General features: G+C 41.4%; 1 protein-coding gene across 3 annotated transcripts in view; it reads left to right on the top strand.

The window, feature by feature from the left end:
- Nucleotides 1-26,941, top strand: part of zmynd11 (zinc finger, MYND-type containing 11) — a 176,308-nt gene that overhangs the window by 67,729 nt on the left and 81,638 nt on the right. For all 3 annotated transcript variants that reach the window (XM_080212711.1, XM_080212720.1, XM_080212702.1), the window contains one exon: nt 20,701-20,836. In XM_080212711.1, the coding sequence (XP_080068837.1) occupies nt 20,701-20,836 (136 nt within the window). The remainder of the gene's footprint in view (nt 1-20,700; nt 20,837-26,941) is intronic.

Raw genomic sequence — 26,941 nt, 5'->3', positions numbered from 1 at the left:
AGCCAGGAGTTGAATCCGGGTTCCTGGCACTGTGAGGCATCAGTGCTAACCATTGTGCCAGACTGCTGCTCCTTGAGGGAAATTTGGGATGGGCAAATATATTCTGGCCTATCCAGTTACGCCTATATCTTGTGAAGGAATAAATATGCATATCCAAAACACAGCTGCATGTATCTTTAAACCTCACCATGTTTTGTTTAGACATTGCACTTGTGCTTGGTGAGCTACACTTGCGTTCCTTCTCACTCAATTTTATGATTTTCACTCTTTTTTTGTTCTCCCAAATATTTTCATGACTTTGTCCCTGCTTACTTCTGTAGACTCCTCCAACCATTGTGTGCCTGTAAGTTCTCAGCAATTCTCCAATTCTGGTCTCTTACATAACTTGGATTTTCATTGCTGCTCCAGGGAGGGAGAAAATTAAACCAATCACCGTTGAGAAAAAACGCCTGAGGGAAATCAGTGGGACTAAAGGCTGAAGTTCTTTGGACCTAAGGGGCCTACATCCATAGGCCTTAAAAGAAGTGGCTGAGGCAATAGTGAATGCGTTTGTTGTAGCTTTGCAAATTTCTCTTGATTCTGTAGAAGTGCCAGTGGATTGAAAAACTGAATGTTCCATGAGAAGCGAGGAACTGTAAACCAGTTAGTCTAACATTTTTTCATTGGGAAAATGTGAGAACCCATTTTTAAGGAGGTAGTTGCGGATTTCAAATCGATCAGGCAGAATCAACATGGTTTGTGAAAGGGAAATCGTGTTTGACAAACTTATTAGATTTCTTTGAGGATGTGGCAAGCAGGGTGTGTAAAGGGATGGCACAGTGGTTAGCATTGCTGTCTTACAGCGTCAAGGACCTGGCTTCAATTCCAGTTTTGGGTGACAGTCTGTTAGAGTTTGCATGTTCTCCCCATATCTGCAAGGGTTTCTTCCAGGTGCTCCTGTTTCTTTCTACAGTCCAAAGACATGTAGGTTAGGTGGAATGGCCATGGTGTTACGGGGTAGGGCAGGAGGGGGACGGTTAAACTGGATAAGATGCACTTTTGGAGAGTCAGTGTAGGTTCAGAGATTCAACTAATTAGGTTCTAGGGCAACATTGGTTTGGGCAGTTACTCCGGAGATCAGAGCAGCCTTCTGAAAAGTCAACCCATGGAAAGCAACTGGCCCAGCCAGGGTAACCGGGACAAACACTCAGGTCCTGTGCGGGCCAGCTGGTGGGATTATCTGCAGACATCTTCAACTTCTCTTTAAATCAATCTGAGGCCCCTACCTGCTTCAAAAAGTTGATTATTATCCCAGTACAAAAGAAAAGCTAGGCAGCGTGGTTGCTCTGACGTGCATCATTGTGAAGTAACCTTCAAAAGATTAGTCACGACATAAATCAATTCCTGCCTCCCAGTCTGCCAGGATCCACTACAGTTTGCCTTTGGCTGCAGAGGTCCACAGCAGATGCCATCTCTCTGATCCTACACTCAACCTGGAACACCTAGAAAACAAAGACACCAATGTCAGACTCCTATTTATAGAAGACAGCTCAGCTTTTCACACCATTATTCTTATAAGATTCCCCTCCAATTTTTGTGGCCTGGGCTTGGCTTCTCCCTCTGCAATTGGTTCGTAGACTTCCTAATCCACAGACTGCATTCGGTAAAGATAGACAACACCTTCACCACAATCATCCTTTATACAGGTGCAAGGCTGTGTCCAGCTCCTTATGATGCTTTTTATACACCTATGACTGTGTGACCAAATTCCCCTCCAACTTGGTTTTCAGATTTGTTGATAACATCACTGTTGTGGGTCAGATCTCAAATAATGACGAGACACAATACAGAAAAGAGCTAGAAAATGCGGTGAGCTAGTTCAACAATAATCTCTCTCTCTCAATGTCAACAGATGAAGGAGATAGTGGAGGACATGCCTCTGTCCACATCAGTGGGGACGAAATAGGAATGGACAAGAGCTTGCAAGGTTTTAGGTATCCAGATTACCAACAACCTGTTCTCATCCCTCCACGCTGACGCTATAGTTAAGAAAGCCCACCAATCCTACTTTCTCAGGAGATTAAGGAAATTTGGCATCTCTGCCAAAACTCCCAACAACTTCTACAGATGCACTATAGAAAGCATTATTTTTGGTATCATGGATTGGTATGGCTCCTGCTTTGCCCAAGACCACAAGGAACTATAAAAGGTCGTGAGCGAAACCCAGTCCATCAGTCAAACCAGCCTCCCAACCACTGACACTGTCTACACTTCCCGCTGCCTCGGAAAAGCAGCCAGTATAATCAAGGACCCTGCGTACCCCAGACATACTCTCTTCCACCTTCTTCCATTGAGAAAAAGATACAAAAGTCTGAGGATATGTACCAGCCAACTCAAAAACAGCTTCTTCTCTGCTGCCACCAGACTTTTGAATGGACCTACCTCACATTAAGTTGGTCTTTCTCTACATCCTAGCTATGACTGTAGCAATGCATTCTCCACTTTCTCCTTTCCTTCCCTACATACAGACGGTATGCTTTGTATGGCACGCAAAAAACAATACTTTTCACTGTACGCGAATACATATGACAATAAATCAAATCAAAATCGACAGCAAGTTGTTTTCACACTATCTATTCTCATGCACTTCTATCAGTTATTGGATAATGTTGTGGAGCATGAAAGTTGATTTCTGAAGCCAATTGTGCCAACTCATCACCGTCTAAGTTGAGATCAGTTATCCCCATACTGATCCACAGACCATCCTAGTCTGTACAGTTCAGTGACTCACTGAATAAACTCAAAGATGTCAGTACGTGTACGCCGCGAGAAACTGGCCCCCACAATTATTTATTGTATCCTCCATTTTAACTTGGCATTCCAGTTCGTCAGAGTCCCTTATGTTTTAGTACTCCGGAGGTCACATCTAACTGTGTTAAATTTGCCAAAGTATATCTGCCTGGACTTTCAAGGATATTTTTTAAAATTAATTAATGATATCTTGGAATAAATTAATCAGTTCCATACTCTGTGCTCACAGGGTGCACTTGTCAAAGAGTCAGTGCCGAGATTCAGACATTTTTTTGGTTAATCTTCAGCTGAAACTGTTTCAATCTTTGCTCCAACATGGCTGTTGTCTCCCTGAGGAGAGAGGGAGAAAAAAATGTGAACAAGTGAGCATTGCTCATGCGATTTGATGTACAAAGCACAGATAAGTGTAAGCACAAACAAGGAAGTCATGAAAGACGGGACTTTACGGCACGTGCATTAGAACCAATTTCTGGTTCTGGATTCTGAGGAAAGGTTAAGCAGTTTGGACCTATACACACTAGAATTTTGCAAAAAAAAGGAGAGGTGATCTGATTGAAACATATATATGATCCTGAGGGAGCTTGATGGGGTTGATGCTGAGAGGATATTCCTCCTCGTGAGGGTATCTAGAATTAGGGAGGGCATTTTAAAAATTTCCCATTTAAGATGGAGATGAAGAGGAATTTCTTCTCAGAGTCATTAGTCCTAGCAATTATTTTGACAGAGAACAATGGAACATTAAATATTTTCAAGGATGAATAAGATAGAGTTTTGATTGGCAAGGATTTGAGGCTTATGGGGGGGGTGGTGGCAGTCGGCAGGCATTAGGATCTTACTGAATGGCAAAGCAGCGTCAGTGTGCTGAATGGCCTATTACTGCACCTTTTTATTATGATCTTCTTGTAACCATGGCCCTAAGCTCTAGAATTCCTTGCCTTGTCTACTCTACCTCTCGACCTATCTCAGCTCCGTAAGTTGCTCCTGAAAATCTATCTTTGACCAAGCTTTGTGATTCGGTGTCAAAATACTTCTTAATGTGTTTGTTAAGTGACTTGGAAGGTTTTGCAATGTTAATGCAAGTTGTTGTGTTACTGCTTCTAGTGGGAAGGTATGATTATAAAGATACCATTCTGAAAGCTTCTGAACTTTCAGGATGCTTTATGGTGAGCTTGTTAAGCAACACTGTTCTGATATATTTCTTCGGGATTTTGTTTAAAATTTGAAATAATTTATTAGTGTCACAAGTAGGCTTACATTAATACTGCAATGAAGTTAGTGTGGAAATCCCCTAATTGCCATACTCCAGCGTCTGTTTGGGTACACTGAGGGAGAATTTAGCACGACCAATGCACCTAACCAGCTCATCTTTCGGATTGTGGAAGAAAACTGGAGCACCCAGAGGAAACCCGTGCAGACGTGGGCAGAATGTGCAGACTCCAGTTGGACAGTGACCCAAGCCAGGAATCAAACTCAGATCCCTGGCACTGTGAGGCAGCAGGGCTATGGAAAATATGCTGGGTCCACTTGCATGGTGCACTTCTTGTTTATACCATGTTATACAAATTCAGACAGCTTTCGTCTTTGCTTTATGCAGCTATCTAGTCATTCCTGCTAACCTCAAACAGGCATTTAGCCTTTTAATGATTCAGCAGGTGGCTGCATCCTGCAGAGCAGGATGGTGTCCTGTTTGATTCCTCAATTGTGGTGTATTGGCTGAGAAGATCATTGTTTTAGATATTATTAACCCAGAGGCCACTGAATGAGGGGGTAAAATTGGCTTGAATTTATGCCGTGCATCATCTATGTTACTAGTGCAAGCGATTGTCGAGAATGAGCTGAGTTGGAAATTCCCTTTTGAAAATCCTGCCAACTTTCATTGCCACGACTCCCAAATGAATAATTATTACTTGCATGATCCTAGAGGGTGTCTAGGCCCCATGGAATCTGATAACAAAAGTAAAGTTTATTTATTAGTCATAAGTAAGGCTTACATTAACACTGCAATGAAGTTACGGTGAAATTCCCCAATTAGGAGGTTGTCAGATTCAGCACGAGAAGAAAGTAAGTTTGGGGGAAAACAATGATTATCATGATGTAAATCAAGGAAAATTTAAACTAGAGCAGGTTGGTCGAAAGTACCTTGTGCTTCAAAAGTACTCCATTGGTTATAGTCATTGGTAAAGTTAGATATTGACACCTAATTTACATGGTCCCATAAACAGCAATGCAGCAATGACAGATAATCTGTTGATTTGGCAGAGAAGCATTACCCAGGACTGTGGTGTGCACCTTCTTGGGATCAGTGAGAGTGAGACTATTATGTCTGACAGTCTCTTGCTGCTGGAAAACAACTTCCAATGCATTTGAGTTGGAATTTTGAGCTTTTATCCCCTTGACAAAAATGGGTGTTCTTTTGAAAATTGAATATTTTGGGCTCAAGATTTTTTAACAGTGTGCACCCCCTAGTTACTGCTCTGTACTTTGTACTAACTGAATCATCTATGCTGCAGTTCTGTGCACTGATTTCTTGGCGACAGTGGCATTGCCGTCAACAGTGGAATTAAAGGAAAATGTTCCAACATAACATTCAGATCAGTCAGGTGAGATCTAATTTCAGGGAAGAGCAAACAGTTTTTTTGTCAAATTGCGGTAGGTGGCTCGGTTAACTTGTTGCCATCTCGTAATGAGAGCCTTAGATTTTGCGCTTCTTTAAACCTCATGTTCCTGGTGCAAGCCTATGTGGAAGACTGCAGCTGATCTATTGAAATCTGAATCTGATGTTGCTAGCCAGCTGCAACTGGAACTTGCTGTTTATTTTCCAAATGTGTGAAATAGAATTTGGAAAATGTATTGAATGCTGTAAACCATTTTCTAAAACTTGCTGACTACCTTTGACATTGGTTATTTACTTAACTCTCAATCAAGAGCAAAGGTATTGGAGTTGAAATTTTCTTGTATGGTTAAGTTCAGTAATGGTGTTCCCTGGATACAGTCTGTGGTGATTTGAAGGATTTTGAAGAATTCAGCTGCTGACTGTTAATGGACACTGGCAGTCTGTGTTGTAGCTTTTTGCAGCAGTTGTGCAACTTCCATCTGCAAGGATCCCAGAATGGTAATTATTCCTGGAAAGCAAACACTTGCCAAACGGAATTCAGAATAGAATTTTGATGCATTACGTTAGTAACAAAATGGGGCGATTTGAACCCCTTGACCAATGATTTCTACTGTATTTGATGTTTTTCAGCAGTCTTTAATATCATTTTCAGAGTGTGTGAAAGATCAGGCATGTGAATTTGCCATATTCCTGTTTTTGGATTGGAGTTTGATTTGATTTATTATTCTCAAATGTATTAGCATACAGTGAAAAGTATTGTTTCTTGCATGCTATACAGAAAAAGCATGCTGTTCATAGAGAAGGAAAGGAGAGAGTGCAGAATGTAGTGTTACAGTTATAGCTAGGGTGTAGAGAAAGAATAACTTAATGTGAGGTAGGTCCATTCGAAAGTCGGATGGCAGCAGGGAAGAAGCTGTTCTTGAGTTGGTTGGGACATGCCCTCAGACTTTTGTATTTTTTCCACCTTCTTCTGTTCAGGGAGCATGGGGTCCTGTTTTTCCGAGGCAGCGGGAAGTGTTGACAGTCAATGGATGGGAGGCTGGTTTGGGTAATGGACTGGGCTTCAGTCACGATCCTTTGTAGTTTCTTGTGGTCTTGGCAGAGCAAGAAACATACCAAGCTGTGTGATACAACCAGAAAGAATGCTTTTTACGGTGCATCTGTAAGAGTTGTAGCTAACATGTCAAAATTCCTTAGTTTTCTGAGGAATTAGAGGTATTGGTGAGCTTTCTTATTTGTTGTCAGCATGGGGGAGACCAGGACATGTTGGTGATTGGGATACCAAAAAACCTAAAGCCCTTGACCAGTTCTACTTTGCCCTCATTGATGTAGATTGAAGTAACAGAAAACTGCGTGTGCATTTAAAATGGCAGTTTTGCTTTTGGATTGTAGACTTTCAACATAGAAGACTGGTCTGAAGAGAAAACAAACACAGTATTGGTGGGTTGCATAGGTGACTGTCAGAGGTCAACTTTTTTGTGACCAAAATGAATATATCCAGCAACAATACACATGGCTCATCTTGCTATTGTTAACTGTTAGTGCAGGGAGAAACCATTTCGTGAGGTAGATCTGTATGCTTTCCCACTTGTGCTTTTTTCCCCTAATACCATGAGTCAGAGTGAATTTTAATAGTTCTATCATATAGAAGCTGGAAAACACTCTGCTTTGATGCATGAATTCGCTGGTGATGGGTGGGATGTGGTGACAAGTGTTTTCCTCCTATGATCTGTACTGGATCTCTTGCTTTTTCTCATATGGACTTGGAGGGAGGGATATATCCAAATTTGCAGATGGCACCAAGTTAGAATTAAGGTATGTGGATGGGAGCAGAAAGTTACAAAGGGAAAGTAGAAAGAAACTTAAGCAAGAAACAAGGAGGGTTAAAAGGGGTCATGGAAAAGCATTGACCAGCAGGATTAATTAAAATCCCAAGGCTTTTTATACATATGTAAAGAGCAAGAGGGAGGCGGTTGGCCCACTCGGAGGGAATCTGTGTGTGGAGCCAGAGGAAATGGCGAGGTATTAAATAAGTCAGTATTCATCAAAGCGAAGGACTTAGTGGGAAAGAGTATTTAGATAGTTTGAGTCATGTTGAGATCAAAAAGAGTAGGTATTGGGGTTCTTTAGAAACATTAAAGTAGTCAAGTACCCAGGCCCTGACGGGATATACCCCTGAATACTGAGATAAGCAAGAGAGGAAATTGCTAGGGTCTTGAGAGAAATGTTTGTATCCTCACTGGCTACAAGAGAGGTCACAGTAAGAAATCTCACAACGCCAGGTTAAAGTCCAACAGGTTTATTTGGTAGCAAAAGCCACTAGCTTTCGGAGCATTGCCCTTCGTCAGGTAAGTGGGAGTTCTGTTCACAAACAGGGCATATGAAGACACAAACTTAATTTACAAAATAATGGTTGGAACGCAAGTCTTTACAGGTAATCAAGTCTTAAAGATACAGACAATGTGAGTGGAGGGAGGCTTAAGCACAGGTTATAGAGATGTGTATTGTCTCCAGCCAGGACAGTGAGTGAGATTTTGCAAGCCTTCTGATCTTCAGGTAAGCATCCTCCAAGGTGGCCTTCACGACACACAACAGCGCAGAGTCGCTGAGCAGAGATGTGATAGCCAAGTTTCGCTCACATGAGGATGGCCTCATCCGGGATCTTGGGTTCATGTCACTATACCTATAACCCCCACAACTTGCCTGGACTTGCAAAATCTAGTGGCTTTTGCTACCAAATAAACTTGTTGGACTTTAATCTGGTGTTTTGAGACTTCTTACTGTGTTTACCCAGTCCAACACCAGCATTTCCACATCATGACTACCGGGGAGGTCCCAGAGGATTGGAGAGTAGCCAATGTTGTTCCTTTATTTGAAAAAAGTAGCAAGAATAATCCAGGTAATTACAGGCCGGTGAGCTTTACATCAGTGGTAGGGAAATTATTGGAGAGGATACTTTGAGACCGGATTTATTTCCACTTGAAAATAAGTGAACATATTAGTGAGAGGCAACATGATTTTGTAAAGGGGACGTGGTGCCTCACGAACTTGATCGAGTTTTTCGAGGAAGTGATGAAGATGTTGAGGGTAGGGCAGTGGATATTGTCTAAATGGACTTCAGTAAGGCCTTTGACAAGGCCCTTCATGGTAGACTAGTGCAGAAGGTGAAGTTGCATGGGATCAGAGACGAGGTGGCAAGGTGGATACAAAACTAGCTCGTTCAAAGAAGACAGAGGGTAGCAACAGAAGATTGTGTTTCTGAATGGAGGGCTGTGACAAGTGGTGTCTCTCAGGGATCAGTGCTGGGACCTTTACTGTTTGTAATATATAAAAATGATTTGGAGGAAAATGTAACTGGTTTGATTAGTAAGTTTGCAGATGACAGAAAGGTTGGTGGATTTGCGAATGGCAATGAGGACAATCAGATACAGCAGGATATAGATCGGTTGAAGACATGGATGGAGAGATGGCAGATGAAGTTTAATCTGGGCAAATGTGAGGTAATGCATTTTGTAAGGTCTAATGCAGTTAGGAAATATACAGTAAATGGTAGAACCCTTAAGAGTATTGATGGGCAGAGAGATCTAGGTGTACGGTTACACAGGTCACTGACAGTGGCAACGCAGGTGCAGAAGGTAGTCAAGAAGGCATATGGCATGATTGCCTTCATCGGCCGGGGCATTGAGTTTAAGAATTGACGAGTCATGTTGCAGTTTTATAGAACCTTAGGCCGCACTTGGAATATAGTGTGGCAACCAGAATTGAACACTACCAGAAGGAAGTGGAGGCTTTGGAGAGGGTACTGAAAAGATTTATCAGGATGTTGCCTGGTATGGAGGGCATTAGCTATGAGGAGAGGTTGGAGAAACTAGGTGTTCTCACTGGAACGACGGAGGTTGAGGGGCGACCTGATAGAAGTCTACAAGATTGAGAGGCATGGACAGAATGGATAGTCAGAAGCTTTTTCCCAGGGTGGAAGAGTCAATTACTAGGGGGCATTGGTTTAAGGTGTGAGAGACAAGGTTTAAAAGAGATGTATGAGGCAGATGTTTTACGCAGAGGGTGGTGAGTGCCTTGAACTCACTGCCAGGGGAGGTAGTGGAAGCAGATATGATAGTGACTTTTTAGGAGCATCTAGGGAATAGGATGGGAATGAAGGAGTATGGTTTTAATTAAGTCGGGTAGCATGGTCGGTGCAGGCTTGGAGGGCTGAAGGGTCTGTTCCTGTGCTGTAATTTTCTTTTGTTTTTTGGATATAGAGTAGGATAATGGACAATACTGTGGAAAATAGAGTTTGATGTAGGGAAATGTGAATTCACCCAGAATTCAAATCCAGAATATTTTCCAAATATTGAGAGACAAGGATCAATAGAGGAGGCAAGGGGTTTGAATCTATGTATATGTACAAAAGGGTAATCAAAACTATTGATGTAACGTTAGCCTTCATTGCAACATATTAAAATATAAAATTATTCTGTCGTTTGGAACCTTGTCCTGAAGTACTAAGTTGTTACCGAAACTGCACCACAAAAGTATATTTTGGCTTTGAAGGGGTTCAGTGCTGATTCACCAGAATGGCAGCAGGTTAAAGCATTAAACTGAGGCCCCTGCATAAATTTCATGTGTATTCACTTGCATTTAGAAGATTGAGGAGTAATGCTTAAATAATAACATTCAATAGGGTAAACGCAGAGAAACTTTTGAAGTAAAGTTTATTTATTAGTCATCCTTGCATTGTAATGAAGTTATTGTGAAAATCCTCGAGTCACCACAATCCGGCGCCTGTTCAAGTACATGGAAGGAGAATTTATCATGGCCAATGCACCTAGCCAGCACGTCTTTCAGACTTTGGGAGGAAACTGAAGCACCCGAATGAAACCCATGCAGACACGGGAAGAATGCACAAACCCTGCACAGACAGCATGCACATGGTGGGTCGTGCGTGGGCTGCTCTTGGATGTTTCGAGAATGGCCTAGTACTTTGCGTCATTTGTGTATAAGAACATAAGAAATAGGAGCAGGAGTAGGCCATCTAGCCCTTCGAGCCTGCCCTGCCATTCAATAAGATCATTGCTGATCTGTCGTGGCTCAGTTCCACTTTCCCGCCCTCTCCCCATAACCCTTAATCCCCTCTCTTATCAAGAACCCATCAACCCGCTTCTTAAAAATATCTAGCGAGGCAGCCTCCACCACTTCAACGGGCAGAGAATTCCAGAGATTCACCACCCTTTGAGTGAAGAAGTTCCTCCTCAACTCCGTTCTAAACCGCCTCCCCTTTATCTTGAGGCTGTGCCCCCTAGTCCTACTGTCTTTTTTGAGCGGGAAGAGTCTCTCCACCTCTATCCTATCCATCCCATTCATCATCTTATATGTCTCAATGAGATCTCCCCTCATTCTTCTAAACTCTAGCGAGTACAAGCCTAGTTTATTCAGCCTCTCCTCATAGCTCAACCCCCTCAACTCCGGTATCAGCCTAGTAAACCTCCTCTGCACTCCCTCCAAGGCCAAAATATCCTTGCACAGGTGCGGCGCCCAAAACTGCACACAGTACTCCAGCTGCGGCCTCACCAATGCCCTATACAGCTGCAGCAAGACCTCCCTACTTTTCTATTCAATCCCCCTCGCTATGAAGGCCAGCATCCCATTCGCCTTCCTGACCACCTGCTGCACCTGCAAGCTGGGTTTTTGCGACTCATGCACAAGGACCCCGAGGTCCCTCTGCACCGTCGCCTGCTGCAGTTTTTCGCCCCGTAAGTAATAGTCCTTCCTACCATTCTTCCTACCAAAGTGAACCACCTCACACTTGCCAACATTAAATTCCATTTGCCATTTCCTGGCCCATTCGCCCAGCCTATCTAGATCCTTCTGTAGACTCTCCACACCCTCCGCACAATTTGCCGTTCCCCCAATCTTGGTGTCATCAGCAAATTTCGACACCCTACACTCGGTTCCCTCCTCCAGATCATCTATATAAATGGTAAATAGCTGAGGCCCCAGCACCGACCCCTGGGGCACCCCACTAGTCACCAACCGCCAATCCGAATAGCACCCATTGACCCCCACTCTCTGCCTCCTATTTGACAACCAATCCTGTATCCATGTTAGCACCCTACCCCCAACTCCATGTCCCCTGACCTTCTGCAATAACCTCCTGTGAGGTACCTTGTCAAACGCCTTCTGAAAATCCAGAAAGACCACATCCACCGGCTCTCCTCTATCCACTGCCCTAGACACATCCTCATAGAACTCCAGTAAATTTGTCAGACACGAAATCCCTTTAATGAAACTGTGTTGCGTCTGCCCTATCAAGCAATTCCCTTCAAGACGCCTCGCAATTTCCTCCTTAATGACGGATTCTAACATTTTACCTACTACAGACGTTAAACTAACCGGCCTATAATTCCCCGCCTTTTGCCTGGCACCCTTCTTAAACAACGGCGTAACATTAGCCGTTTTCCAATCTTCCGGCACTTCCCCGGAATCCAGCGACGTCTGGAAAATAACCTTAAACTGGACCAGCAGATGGGCACCACAACAGATCAGTGATTATCACTGCTAGCTGTGCAGATACATGGATTTGGGCCAGTGTCTGTGGGAGTTTGCACATTCTCCCTGTGGTTGCATGGGTTTCCTCTGGGTGCTCTGGTTTCCTCCCACACCCCAAAGATGTGCTCTTAGGCTGATTGGTGTAACAAATTGTCCCTAAATTATTCTCCCCTTAATCTGGTTTCCAATGGGGGTACCATAAGCATAGACATGGGTCGAGGGTGGAGGAGGAAAAACACATTATTAAGATGGCGGCGCTGGCTCGTTGGGCCGAAGGGCCTGTTTCCTGTGCTGTGTTGTTCTTTGTTCTTTGTAGTAACCCAAGCTGGAAATCGAACCTGGGTCCTTGTCGCTGTGAGGCAGTAGTGCTAACCATTGCCACCGTGCTGCAATCCAGAACATGGGAGCATGGTCTTAAAAGTAGACCTAGAAGGAAATCAAAAGGCAGTTGCTCGTATAGTTTAGTGGAAAACAAAACTGTCTGGATGTTAGATGAATTGAACTTTTCAAAATGGAGCTTTTTTATTTTGTTTTTCAGTTAAGGTATCAAGGAAGCTCTAGCAAAAATGGAGTGACAGATCATCTATTGTCTAATAGTATGACAGGATAGGCTTGAAAGAATAAATGGCCTATTCTCTCCTGTTCTTGTATTCCTATTTCCATTGAAGTTGCTGTGTCTAGAGGTAATGGAGGCACGGATTTGGATTCCAGCAGGAAGCAACTAAGATGGGAGTGGACAGCAGGCATTGAAGTGTATTCTTCTTCGCTGCAGGTTGTAGTTTATTATACAAGCAGAGTAAGAAACTTTAAGCAATAACTGTCAGTTTTATGCTGAAATCATATGGCTAATTACAAAATAATTCAATCATTTTTTTAGAAATGGTGATTGTGAATGGGTGGATTCTTGCAATCCTCACAAATGAGAATTAAGTTGTTCTCTTGAGTTTAATTAGGTACACTTTTAGTACTAGAAACTGGTAGAAATGTTTTTAGATTGGGCACAAAGATTTATTGCCATTATTTTCTGATAGAAAAACACAGCTGGCTACAAGATATGGTTTTCTTCCAGATAGTGTTAAATTGAGACTTCATGCATGACTCATAGTTCTTTCAATTTTCAAATGTAATAAAAACCATGTTTTTGTAGGTGTAACTCAATGTAACAAGGAACATGTGTTACCCTTGACGTTTGAGCCCTGGGCAAATCCTAAGCGTGAGATTTTCGATCATTAGGCAGCCACATATCCAAGTTGAAAGTTGGCATTAAGACTATAAATATGGTTAAAAGCAATAAACTCTAATCTGGTACTTTAATCCAAGATTAAACCCAGTGCAGCAGACCTAGCTACTTCTGAGTCAATTGTCCAGCTAGTCAGAAATGATGTTGGGGCAATCACTATGGAAGGAGCAATCTTATTTATGACCTTTATTCAAATCCGACCCAGAGAAACTTCTTGGCTTTGATCAAAAACTTCAGAGGCTGCAGTGGACACTCGTATTTAGCTGTGAAGGGATCTAATTGTTATGTGCAAAAGGCCAGTGTCGATAGGTTTGTCAGGGCAAATAAGGATTTAAGTTATTTAGTGTTGCTGTGGAATTTGTCATTTTATTAGGAATTACTAGGTTGCATTACTTGTCGAGCCCTACGTTTGAAACTCTCAAAAATAACTAAAGAAATAAGTGATAATGTAGAGGAGACCAGAAGAGCAAAGGTTTCTCTTACCTCTACCTGCCCTCCTCAGAATAAACGTTTTGACCGTAGACCTATGGCTATTGAGTCACATTAAAAAAACTACCAGGTTTAAAATGGCCACTTATTCCTAAATCTGGGCAGTCTGCCCAAGAGATTGGCTGCCGAATTAAATTTCGAGGACGCTTATTTTCACATGGCAATTCATCTGAAACACACACAATGACCAAACAACATTCATTCCATGTTGATTTAAAGTGTGTCTGGAGCTATCTCAGCCTTAGCCTTTTTTCAATATCTGTCCGGGGCCTGGTTAATAACTATTGATTTTTCTTACAACAGTCAGAAAATACATCAGAAGGCCTCTTTACATTGAAGTAGCAATATACGTTTCCAAGTTTTTATTTTGTGCCTTCTTTCTTTCAAACTCGTCCTTCCTGTAAATTGTTATTAAGGAACCTCTCCCGATATTATTATTTAAGATACAAATAACTTAGATTCAGGTATAGGGAGCAGCATTATAAAGTTAGCAGATCATACTTGCCAACATGGTAGATAGTGAAGAAAATAATGATGATGATGTAGACAGGATGGTGAAATGGATAGTAGCATTAACATGGAGAGGTGTGAACTGTTGAACTTTGCAAGGACCAATATGGAGTGACTGTGTATTCATTTTGATTGGTACAGTTTTGAAAAGTGTAGGTGAGTGGAAAAACCTTGCTGTTCATGTGCACAAATCCTTAAAAGTGGCACAGCAAGTTGATAAAGTGGTTACAAAACTTATGTAGGTAACTTGGCTTTATAAATAGAGGCATAGAATATTGAAGCAAAGTGATTACTGTATAACTTAAGCCTCAGCTGAAGTCAAAGGGACAAAGTACTGCATGGAAGAGGCTCTCTGGCCCTCCCAGCCTGTGCTGATCACAATGCCCTAACTGAACAAGATAATCCTCTGCCCTTCCTCATAGAACATAGAACATTACAGCGCAGAACAGGCCCTTCGGCCCACGATGTTGCGCCGACCAGTTTAAAAAAAAACAACAACAATGACCCACTAACCTAAACCAATCCCTTTTCGTCCATAAACCTGTCCACAGACCTCTTAAACGCCCCCAAACTAGGCGCATTTACAACTGCAGCAGGCAGGGCATTCCAATCCCTCACCACCCTCTGGGTAAAGAACCTACCCCTGACATCTGTCCTATAACTACCCCCCCTTAGTTTAAAGCCATGCCCCCTCGTGCTAGATTTTTCCATCAGAGGAAAAAGGCTATCACTATCCACCCTATCTAAACCTCTAATCATCTTATATGTTTCAATAAGATCCCCTCTTAGCCGCCTTCTTTCCAGCGAAAACAACCCCAAATCCCTCAGCCTCTCCTCATAGGATCTCCCCTCCATACCAGGCAACATCCTGGTAAACCTCCTCTGCACCCTCTCCAAAGCCTCCACATCCTTCCTGTAATGTGGGGACCAGAACTGCACACAATACTCCAAGTGCGGCCGCACCAGAGTTGTGTACAGTTGCAACATAACGCTACGACTCCTAAATTCAATCCCCCTACCAATAAACGCCAAGACACTGTATGCCTTCTTAACAACCTTATCTACTTGATTCCCAACTTTCAGGGATCTATGTTCACATACACCTAGATCCCTCTGTTCATCCACACTATTCAAAGTCTTCCCGTTAGCCCTATACTCAACACATCTGTTATTCCTACCAAAGTGAATTACCTCACATTTCTCTGCATCCTCGGTTCGTATCCCTCTGTTCTCTCCTTTTTCATGTACCGATTCAGATACTTCTCAAATCTTATGGACAGTTCTGAAAACCACATTTCATAAGATGTAAAAGTCTTTGGCAAAGGATGGAGGAGGTTTACTAGATTGTTAGCATGGTTGAGGGAATTCAATTACATCCAGAAGTTGGAAAAGTTAGGATTCTTCTCTTTGGAACAAAAAGGTTATGAGGTGACCTAATGGAGATTATAAAATGGAAGACTTTCATAGAGTATATGGAGGAAACCTATTCCTTCTGGAATAACCAGAGGTCATTGATCTAAAATGATTGGCAAAAAGATGCAGACTGGAGATGTGGAGGAATTCTTTTGCTCGGGTTGGTGATCTATCTAAAAGGGAGTTGATGAGAACTTGAGGACGAGGCTCTTTGGTTTGATTTGATTTATTATTGATACGTGTAGTAGCATACAGTGAAAAGTATTGTTCCTTGCGCGCTATACAAACAAAACATACTGTTTGTAGAGAAGGAAACGAGAGAGTGTCGAATGTAGTGTTACAATCATAGCGAAGATGTAGAGAAAGATTAACTTAATGCCAGGAAAGTCCATTTAGAAGTCTGACAGCGGCAGGGAATAAGCTGTTCTTGACTCAGTTGGTACGTGACCTCAGACTTTTGTATCTTTTTCCCGAAGGAAGAAGGTAGAAGAGAGAATAGGTCAGGGGTGCGTGGGGTCCTTAATTATTTTGACTGCTTTGCCGAGGCAGCGGGAAGTGTAGACAGTCAATGGATGGGAAGTTGGTTTACGTGCAGGTATCTACATTAGGTTGTTTTAAAAATGGATAAAATTACTGATGCAAATCTTGAGAAGGGCTTGCCTCCAAACTGCTTTTGAGTGCTCTTGCAGTCACTTGTGATTCAAAATCTTGAAAACTAGCTTTAGATCTGAAACCATAAAGCCATAGCCTCCCCCAAAGCCTTAAGTTAATAACAGTTTTCATCTTTACCTTCCCTGGAGATGTAACTGATCATATTGGAGCATTACTGCACCATAAGAAAGTAAGTACTTGTTTGCAAATCAACATTCAAAAGCCTGTAAAGCAGATCAAAGGTCCCTCCAACCTTTGGCACGAAGGCTTAGTTCAAAGACTAAATCTACTATGATCTTCAGGCAGGAGGGCCAATGAATACAGCCTAAGCAGTTTCACCCATATTCCTTAAGCAAATTAAGGAAAGAAGGTAATTTTCAGGTAATTCCATATGGCAGTCTTTCCTCTGGCTGCTGATTTATTGAGGTCTGCACTAAATTAATTGGCTCATGAATTATAACTTGTCCCAGTAATTTTAAACATTGGATTTTATACTGTATCTGTTTACAGTTCCAGAGCAAACACTTTTTGATTCGATGCTATAAGTTGACTACTTTTTCTGGTATGGAGTATAATATAATTAGGTTCCATCAGAATGGTTTATTGATTTGCGATTTGCATGTTAGGCCTTTTTATTTCTGCACCTCCTGGTTCTAAAATCCCCATGAGAGGAAAGGTTCACTCAGCACCTACCTAGTTGAGCCCCTTCATCGCTACAGGAGTTCAGTTCCTTAAGGTGGTATTCTAGCTTCAACCATCTTCAGCTGCTTCTTCATAATGTTAGAAGTGGGGATGTTCACTGATGATTACGACCAAGGTATTGAAGTCCTCTGTATCTATATGTAGCAAGACCTGGACAACACTCAAGCATGGGCTAGTAAGTGGCAAATAGCATTCATGCCACACAGATGCCTAGTTATCATCATTTCCAGCAAGAGATAATCTAACTATCTCCCCTTGACTTCTGGCATCACCATCATTGAACCCCCCACTATCAGTACCCTTGGGATTGCCATCAACCAGAAAGTGAACTGCAAACCTTCACAAGAGGCTACGAGAACAGGTCAGAGGCTGGAAATTTTGGTGGTAAGTTACTCATCTCCTGATTCCTCAAAGCCTAATCACCATCTACAAGGCACAAGTCAGCTGTGTGAAGGAATAATCTCTACTTGCCTGAATTAGTGCAGTTAATAAATAAAGCTTCACACCGTCCAGGACAAAGCAGCCCACTTAATCGACATCCATTCAATCACAACCACTGGCTCACAGTAGCAGCAGTGTGTAACATATGCAAAATGTACTACAGCAACTCACCAAGGCTCCTTTCCAAATCTCTGACCTCTACCACCGAGAAGAAGAGCACCAAACCCCTGAGAACAGCACCTGCAAGTTCCCTCCAATTCACTCATGACTTGGAAATGTTTCGCTATTCTTTCACTGTCACTTAGTCAAAATACTTGATCTCCCTTCAAACGTTTGCGGTTACACCTACACAAGATGACTATTTTGGTTGAAGAAGGCAACTCATCATTTCATGGGACATGAGGGATGAGCAACAAATACTCACACTTTATGGAAGAAATAAAAATTCTGAAGTTTTTTGAGGAAGTAAAGGTCAGGGTCGTTGAGGGGAAACCAATGGATTAGTATATGTGGAATTTCAGAAACCCTTTGGAAACAAGGTTAGGACTCATGGGATTTGGGTTAATATATTAGCTTGGATGGTTAACAGGCAAAAAACAAAGGATAGGAACATTCTGTTTTCGGATTGAAATTAGTGGAGTGCCACGTAGTAAATAGCTGCGGCCCATATTAATATGTCAGTTTCAATGACTTAGATGATGGGATCCATTGTAATGTATCCAAATTTGATGATGATACAAAGAATAGAAGGTAAACTGAGGAAGATGCAAAGAGGCTGATGAGGGACACGTAGACTGGTTAAGCAATTGGACAAAAATGTGGCAGATGGAATTATCTACTTTATTAGGAAGAATAGAAAAGCAGATTTTTTTAAAAAGTGAGACAATAATAAATTTCAATATTCAAGAGGATTTTAGTGTCCTTATATTTAAATCAGAGTTGCCATGCAGGTATAGCATGCATTTAGAAGGAAATAATAGAATTTTAGCCTTTCTTTCAAGAGGCTGGAGTCTAAGAATAACAAAATCATGCTACATTTATAAGGGGCTTTGGTGAACCCTTACTTAGAGTCCTTTGTAGATTTTTGTCTTGTTATCTAAGAATATATTTGCCTTGAGGATATATAATGAAGGTTTACTAGATTGATTTCTGGGCTGAGAACGCTGTCATGAGGAGAGATGGTCCTATCTGCAATTTAGCAGAATGAGAAATGATCTAATAGAAATGTGTAACATTCTTGAGGTCATGAGACAAGTTAAACACTGATGAATAAAAGGAAAATACCATGGATGCTGGAATTATGAAATAAAAACAATGTTAAAAAAACTTAACATATCTGGCAGAATCTGTGGAGAGCAAAATAGAGTTTAATGTTTATGACTCTTCTATGGAACCCTGACGCTGTAGGGTTGTCTCCCCTAGCTAGAGACTAGAACTCAGATTCTTTCAGGATAAAAGGTCGACCGTTTAGGACTGAGATGAGAAATTCCTTCACTCAGTAAACTGTGAATCTTTATAATTCTTTTCCCAGAGGGCTGTGGATGCTCGTATTTTTACTGTCATTGAAGACTAATCAAGATTTTTGGACACTGGGGGAGAACCAGGGGATAGGATAGTGGAGTTAATGCAGAAGTTCACTCATGACCTTATTGATGGAGTAGGCTTGACGGCTGTAAGAGGAAGTCCTGCACTTATTTAGTGTGTTTCACCGCATCACAACCCAAATTGGTATAGAGCCACCCCATTTCTTATGTTCTTCCTGGCTGATTGCTGTGTAAAACATCACTGTCTTGTTGAATTTCGAATCCTATATTCCATTCATCTCTGCAACATCACAAATCTTGTACTTCACTGCACTGAAGCCCTTGTCTGCTTTTTCGTCTTCGCTGGCCACAATCTCGCCAGTAACCTACTCACCTGCTGAATGTCTTTACCTCCATCTTCTGCAAATTTTGTAATCTTTTCTGCTCTTGAGTCTTGCTTGTCTACCAGACCCATCCTTTGATCCATAGAGACTCTGTGTTCCAAAGGCATTTAATATAAAACTCCTGCTGAGCTATCCAAAATCTGTTGTGTTTCTGCACCACACTGCCCCATAACCCTCTCTAGACTGATTTTCTTTCCCACATCCTTGGTTCCTAGACTCTGGTCTTCTGTACATCCTTTGTTCCATTACCATTGCTGAACTTTCAGCAACTTTGGCCCTGTCCAATTGTACTTGCCTGCCTCATCTAGCTTGGTTTTTAAAAGCCTTCCAGAAACAAATCTCTGTGGCCACATATTCCATAACCTCTCAATACCTCCAAAAAGATTTGGGGTCATTCTTCCCTATTCATGTAAAAAATGTTGACGTCTTTCTATGTTACAGATGCTGTCTATATAAGGGCAACTTGCATGGTAGTGACATCCAGCAGTCATAATCAAAGGGGTAAAGTTTGATCAGAATTGAGACCTGGTCTCAGTGTTCTTTGGATCATTTAACAATCAGTTTTCCAAAACTAAGGAGTGAATGTTTCATGCCGATGCGAGGTCTGAAATGTTGACTCTTGTTTCCCTCCCTGCAGAATAATGCCTGATTTCCCAAGCATTTCCAGCATTCTCTTTTTGATTCCAGTTTCTAGCATCTGCAGTATTTTGTTTTTGCTGTCTGACCTCTCTGCTGGATAAGCAGAGATTAGTTATATTTATTGTAATTATCAATACTGATTAAAATACTTGGGTAAACAAGTCAGCATTACATTTAACTGTTTGTCCTTCTAATTAGGCATTATTCAAATCTACCATCATTTGGGTCAGTAGCAGGGTGGAATTAATTAATGGGGAGAATTTCCTGGCAGGTCGGTGGAATTGGAGGAAATTCCAATAATAAACCACTAATTATCTTCAAGACAAGTTGTGCTGTGGGTAGTGGACTTAATATTTTAGTAAGCATCGGCTTTCGGTGCTTTAGGTTTTAAGTGGTTCTTGTTACTTTCTTTGGTTATTCTGTATACATACTCATTATGTTTCATTTTTTTGCCTAATGTTGCCATGTATAGAAAAAAAACTTCTGGTCATTGCCCCTTTTTTCTTTCTCTAACTTGTCCTTCTTGCAATCTACAACATTTCTTACTATCACAATATTTCTGTCAGCCCAGAGTTTACTTCCAAACTTTTGGTGGTTTGACCTTTATTTAGAAAGGGAAATAAGCCAAAAAAGGTCCTTATCTGAATCTATGCCTTCTGCAACTGAATAAGTGAGCAGGGTTTAAGAACAGTATTACTACTATTGACTAACCCTGTTGTCTTTATTCTTCTAATGCAGCTCACAGACTAGATAAGACCATGGTTCGCCTAACCAAAAGGAGGCTGTCAGACTCGCAAGTGGTCCAGCGACTCTGGAATGCTATTGAAGTCATCCGCAATCAGAAGCAAATTGCAAACTTGGACAGGATAACAAAGTATGTCCTTAGTTAAAAACTGGATTTCTAAATAGTGTATGAGGAATTTTGTTGAGTGAAGTTCTTGCTCGCTTTGAAAAAAAAACCTCAACTACATTTTTTATGCCCAGTTCTTTTTGACTACTTAGTTAATTGTTAAGCAGGAATAAACCTGATTAGGTAATATTTCATTTTACCTTTTTGTAAATATGTAAAGCATTTAGATAACAACACCTTACATTTATCTTATATTTTCTTAAACCTAGCAAAATGATCTGGCGCAAAATCAGTAACTATAGGGTAGCTAACTCCCAGGCCCCTCACTGGGTATTCACAACTGGAAGAATTATAGTAACTTTCCATTTCTTATCTGCAAATCTTGTTTCTGGATCTAAGCTCTATTCTACTTTACTTAACATATGAATCTATCTTTTGAACATTTTGAAACTTGATGTATCTTAAATGATTAAGCATTTATGAGCAAGGTAAAGTTGCAGGTGAAATTTAATATTGTAGCAGGATAGCATTAGTGTAGTCACCAGTCAATGTAGAAAAACTGGAAATAACAGATTCCACCTGTACGTTCCTGTCGTGTTTGCTTTGCAAGTGTAGAAACACACGTTTCCCCTCTAACCAACTCATGCCCCTCCCCCCCACCACCAAAAGGACACATTTAAAAATCTTTCTTTGCATTAGATTTTGTAAACCTTTTCAGCATAAGGAGAAAATTGCAATCTATAGCATGGTTCAGGAATAAAAACCTCTTGCTCCTTCTGTTTCTCTGCAAATTATTTTTGTGACTTTAATGTAGTCAAAAAATGTGGATTAAGAGATTTTGGTGGGAAGAAAGAGGAGAGGTACAACAAAATAACAGGCACAATTTTAAAAGGGTGTACATGAATGAGTCTTGGATGATGGCAAAATAAACAAGCAACCAAGGCTTTATAAACTAAGACATAGTGTTGGATTTCACGGTTTCCGGTGGGGTGAGGACTACAGAAGGGGAAGCATCTGGTCTGCTTGCTCCCCACCCTGTTATCTCAGCATGGCAAATCAAATGTCCAACAGCCGTTTAGTTATGGGAGGGGTGAGGCTCCACATGCAATTGGGCATCTAAAGTGGACATCAATTGGGAGAGAAGTTAAGACCACAAATTTTAAAGCCCCCTCTAACTCTCTTCGTTTGTTATGTTGGCTTAAAACATAAAGTATACTAAACCCAATCATTGTCACCTACAGCAACAGATTCAGTTGCCTCCACATATCTGGTGTCTATCACTTGCAACTGTTTTGCCGTGTAACTACTGAAAAATGGAGTGGGCAGTGTAAAATTGCAGTAAATTACCTGGTTAATAAATAAACCTAGTTAGCTTGTTAATTGTTATTTTTGAAATGTCAGCCAGGCTTCCAATTTCAATGCTGACTCAACCGCTAATATTAGAAACAGGCAGAATGACACTGGGTGCCAATCTGATGCAATCTCACGTTATTTTGCGTGAACAGGATGGTCTATCAGATTTGTGGCTGCTAGGTCCAGCCCATAGAGTGCGTGGGCAAAGAAGTTAAAACAAACCTCCATAAATTTTGGTTTATCCTCAGTATTATATCTGTTGTGTGGCACAGTGGTTAGCACTGCTGCCTCACAGCGTCAGAGACACAGGTTAAATTCTGGTCTCTTGTCACTGACTGTGTGGAGTTTGCACATTCTCCCACTGTCTGTGTGGGTTTCCTCTGGGTGCCCTGGTTTCTTCCCGCACTCCAAAGGTGTGTAGGTTAGGTTGACTGACCATGCCAAATTGACCCTAGTGTCAGGGGATTAGTAGGGTAAATATGTGGGGTTACGAGATTAGGGCCTGGGTGACATTGTGGTAGATGCAGAACCAATGGGGCTGAATGGCCTCCTTCTGCACTATAGGGATTCTATGAATTCTGGGCATCCCTCATTAGGAATGAAGCTAAAGTCTTGAGGGGATTTACTGGTATGGGAGCAGTGATGCAGGATTTCAAGTTTTGTGGGGAGACTGAAGAAGCTGGGACTGTTCTTGGAACAGGAAGATTCATGAGAGATTTAAAGCAGCTATTCAAAACTATGAAAGGTTTTGAGATAAGAGTAATTGTAAAGAAACTTTTCAGTGACAGAAATGTCTAACCAGTGGACATGGATTTAAGACAATTGGTAGAAGAGATGAGTATAACTTTTTTTTGGCAACGAGACTTAGAATGCACTGCCTTTAAAGATGGTTGAAGGAAGTTCAGTAATAACTCTCAAAAGCGAATTGGGTAAATATTTGTAGGGAAAAGAAATGCAGGCTATTGCAAAATCGTGAGACTAATTCAATAGATCTTGCTGACGAAGGCACAATGCGCAATGTGCTATATCATCATGATTCTTTAGCCTTCGTTGTAAACCAGCTTTGAGGTTGTTTAATAAATTGATCCAGCAAGGTCATTTCCCTGCCATTTGCAGGGAAATTTTAAGTGAAATAAGCAAAACAGTGTTATCCAAGAGGGTCTAATATTTCAGGAAGTATGTGCACGTTCTGCTGTGCTGTATTGTTTTCCTCCTCACTCCTACTTTAGGTAACTATTTGTGACCAACTTGTGTCTCCTTATGTTGCTGCTAACTGCGTGAGACACTTAACTACCAGTTACCTTCAGGTAACATTTAAAAAGAAATTCCAGTCAAATCATTTACTAATTTCTATATTTTCTCTTCATTCATGCAGTTGTCGTATACTATAGATGTAAACAGGTATGATGTAATTAAGACTACGGAGACATGGCTGCAGGGTGACTAGGGGTGGGAACTGAATGTGCCAGGGTATTCAGTACTTAGAAAGGAGAGGCAAAGGCAGTGGAGTGGCATTGCTGGTCAAAGAGAAAATTAACACAATAGCGTGAAAGAATATTGGCTCCAAGAACATGTATGGTTAGAGTTGAGAAATACCAAGGGGCAAAAAACATTAGTGGATGTCGTGCATAGATCCCCAAACTGCAGTGCTGATGTTGGGAATGGCATTAAACACAAAATTAGAGATGCGTGTGATAAGGGAATATCGGTGATCATGGGTGATTTAAATCTGCACATAGATTGGGCAAATCAAATTAGCCACAGTGCCATTGAGGCAGAATTCCTGAGTGTATATGGGATGGTTTTCTTGATCGGTATGTGGATGAACAAGCTAGAGAGCAGGCCATCTTAGACTGTGTAATGAGAAGGGAACCTTTGCCAGTCTGGCTGTGCGAGATCCCTTGGGGTGAGCGACCATGACATTATAGAATTTTTTTATCAAGATGGAGAGTGAAGTAGTTGATTTGGAGACTTGAGTGCTGAATCTTAATGAAGGAAACTATGAAGATATGAGGCATGAGTTGGCCTTGATAGATGGGGGAGTGTTACTGAAAGGGATGACAGTAGATAAGCAAAGGCAAACATTCAAGGAATGCATGGGGGAACTGCAGTGGCACAAAAGCAAAAGAGCACCAATCCATGGCTTGTAAAGGAAATTAGAGAGAGTATCCAATCCAAGGAAGAGGAATAAGATTGGCCAAAAAAAAATAGGTCTGAGGATTGGGAGCAGTTTAGAATTCAGCAAAGAAGGACCATGGCATTGATTGAGAAGGTCAAAATACAGTACCAAATTAAGCTTGCAGGGAAGATATCGACTGACACTAAGAGTTTCTATAGACACATGAAGAAAAAGAGATTGGTGAAGACAAAGTAGGAATAAACAGTTGCTGCAGTTCTCCCGTGCATTCCTTGAATGTTTGCCATTGCTTATCTACTGTCTTTTCTGAGGAAGGATATTCTTGCTCTCAAGTGAGTGCAGTGAAGGTTTATCAGGCTGATTCCAGCGATGGCTGGACTGATGTATGAGGAGAGAGTGACTCGGTTAGAATTGTTTTCACTGGAGTTCAGATGAGTGAGGAGGGACCTCATAGAGACTTATAAAATTTTAACAGAACGAGATAGGATAGATGCAGGGAGGATGTTCCCGATGGTGGGTGTGTCCAATACCAGGGATCACAGCCTGAGGATTCAGGGTAGACTATTTAGGACTGAGGTGAGAAGACATTTCTTCACCCAAAGAATGATGAGCCTGTGGAATTCATTACCACGCGAAGTAGTTGATGCTAAAACATTGAATGTGTTCCAGAGGCACCTGGCTATCCCACTTGGGGCAAATGGGATCAAAAGTTTTGGGGAGAAAGTAGGATTATGCCATTGAGTTGGACAATTAGCCATGATCGTGATGAATGGCAGAGCAGGCTTGAAGGCCAAATGGCCGCCTCCTGCTCCTATCTTCTATATTTCTGTTTCTATAGTCCTAGCGTTATTTACAGCACAGAGGGATGCCATTCAACCCATCAAATCTATGTTGGCTTTCTGTAAAGTATACCAGTCAGTCCTATTCCCCTGCTTTATCCCAGTGGCCCTGCAAGTTTATTTCCTTCCAGTGCCCATCCATGTTCAGCTTATGCTGGAAATCAAATTATAATTCCCTATTTGGGCAGATTTCAAATCAATGACATTTGGGACATCACCCATATGAGCTTACTTTTTCTACCCTCGCCAATCTACTAGAGCAGAAAATAAAAACAGAAAGTGTTGAAAAAATCCAGCAGGTCTGGCAGCATCTGTAGAGAGAGAAATGGAGTTAACGTTTCATGCCCAGTGTGACTTCCGCAGAGATCTTGGTTTGAATTTGAACAAAGCTGGACAGTTAATGATTTCATGCTGCATTTTCCATGGCAACGCTTTCACCAATCAGTCAACAGCCTTTTCTTGCAGCATCAATTGTTGTTCCCCCATTACTGGTGGAAAAAAATTCTTGCAAGCCATCCTGATGAAAGGACAAAAAGCTTTTTTAGCATGTCTCTCTTTTTAGCAACTGAAAGAACTCCTTTTCCATTGTCTTAACAAAGTTCAAACTCTCAGTTTCTTAGGTCATAGGTTCAATAGCCTGTGTTTAGCTTGGTTTGGACAAGGAATTAGTTATGAGATGTTACCAGAAAATGAGAAACTCTGAACTATTTTTAAGTACCAGTTGATAATTTTTTGAGTCTGACCTACAGATTGTCAAGGTCTAACTGATCGAGAACAGGGAGCCTGCCAGCTTTTGTTATGTGTAAGTCCTTGGACACTAATTTACAAATAGGACTCACCCTTATTTGATTGCGTCTACTTTTCTTTTCACCGTTCAGAATAATGCTTTATTGACTCGATATGTAATGATAAATGGAAATATTTGTGACTTATGAGCTAACTTAAAGCCCAAGAGCCAATTATTTTTGCATTTCTGTCTGCACGTTCCTCGACTTCAGACATAAATGAAACTTTTCGGGTCTTGGAATTTTTTATTGACATCTGTTAAATCCAACTATCTAACCTCGAGTAAGAACCTCCTGCAGCTCTCAGAATTTGTTGTGGTGATGGGGGATTGTAATTAGAGTTGAAGGTGGGTGTGAGAGAAGTTAAAATGTGTTATTAAAGATTACAAGATGTAGTTCACATGCAGTTCCCACTGAAGTGCAACAAAAAAAAAGCAGTTTATACAATGCAATTAACATAGATGTGGAATAGAACAACATTGTTTGGGTTCACCCTCTATTATATTTTGGAAGAAAATGTGGGTTTCGATAAAGTGCAGGCGAATCCTGTCTCAATTTGGTCTTTTTAAAAATCCCTTTTGAAGTGACTTGCTTCCATACGTTATTTTCTACCAGTACGGCTGCAACTATAAAAACATTTTCAGCCCCCATTTTTCTCCTGTATAGACAGATCTACACCTAAGGTAAGCGACTTAAGGTACTTGGAGAGTTTCCAACATTACCATTGCATCCATCTGATATCTAATGCTGTTATATAATCAGAATTGGGGATTCTACTGCGTTCATAAGAACATAAGAAATAGGAGCAGGAGTAGGCCATCTAGCCCTTCGAGCCTGCCCGCCATGCAATAAGATCATGGCTGATCTGATGTGGATCAGTTCCACTTTCCCACTTTCTCCCCATAACCCTTAATTCCCCTATCAAAAACCTATCTACCTGTGACTTAAATATATTTAGCGAGGTAGCCTCCACCACTTCAACAGGCAGAGAATTCCAGAGATTCACCACCCTTTG

This window comes from Carcharhinus amblyrhynchos, chromosome 2 (assembly GCF_965287045.1).
Source record: "Carcharhinus amblyrhynchos chromosome 2, sCarAmb.v2.hapA, whole genome shotgun sequence".
In the NCBI taxonomy this organism is placed as follows: Eukaryota; Metazoa; Chordata; class Chondrichthyes; order Carcharhiniformes; family Carcharhinidae; genus Carcharhinus; species Carcharhinus amblyrhynchos.
The sequence above is the reverse complement of the archived record's forward strand: the minus strand, read 5'-3'. Positions and strand labels throughout refer to the sequence as shown.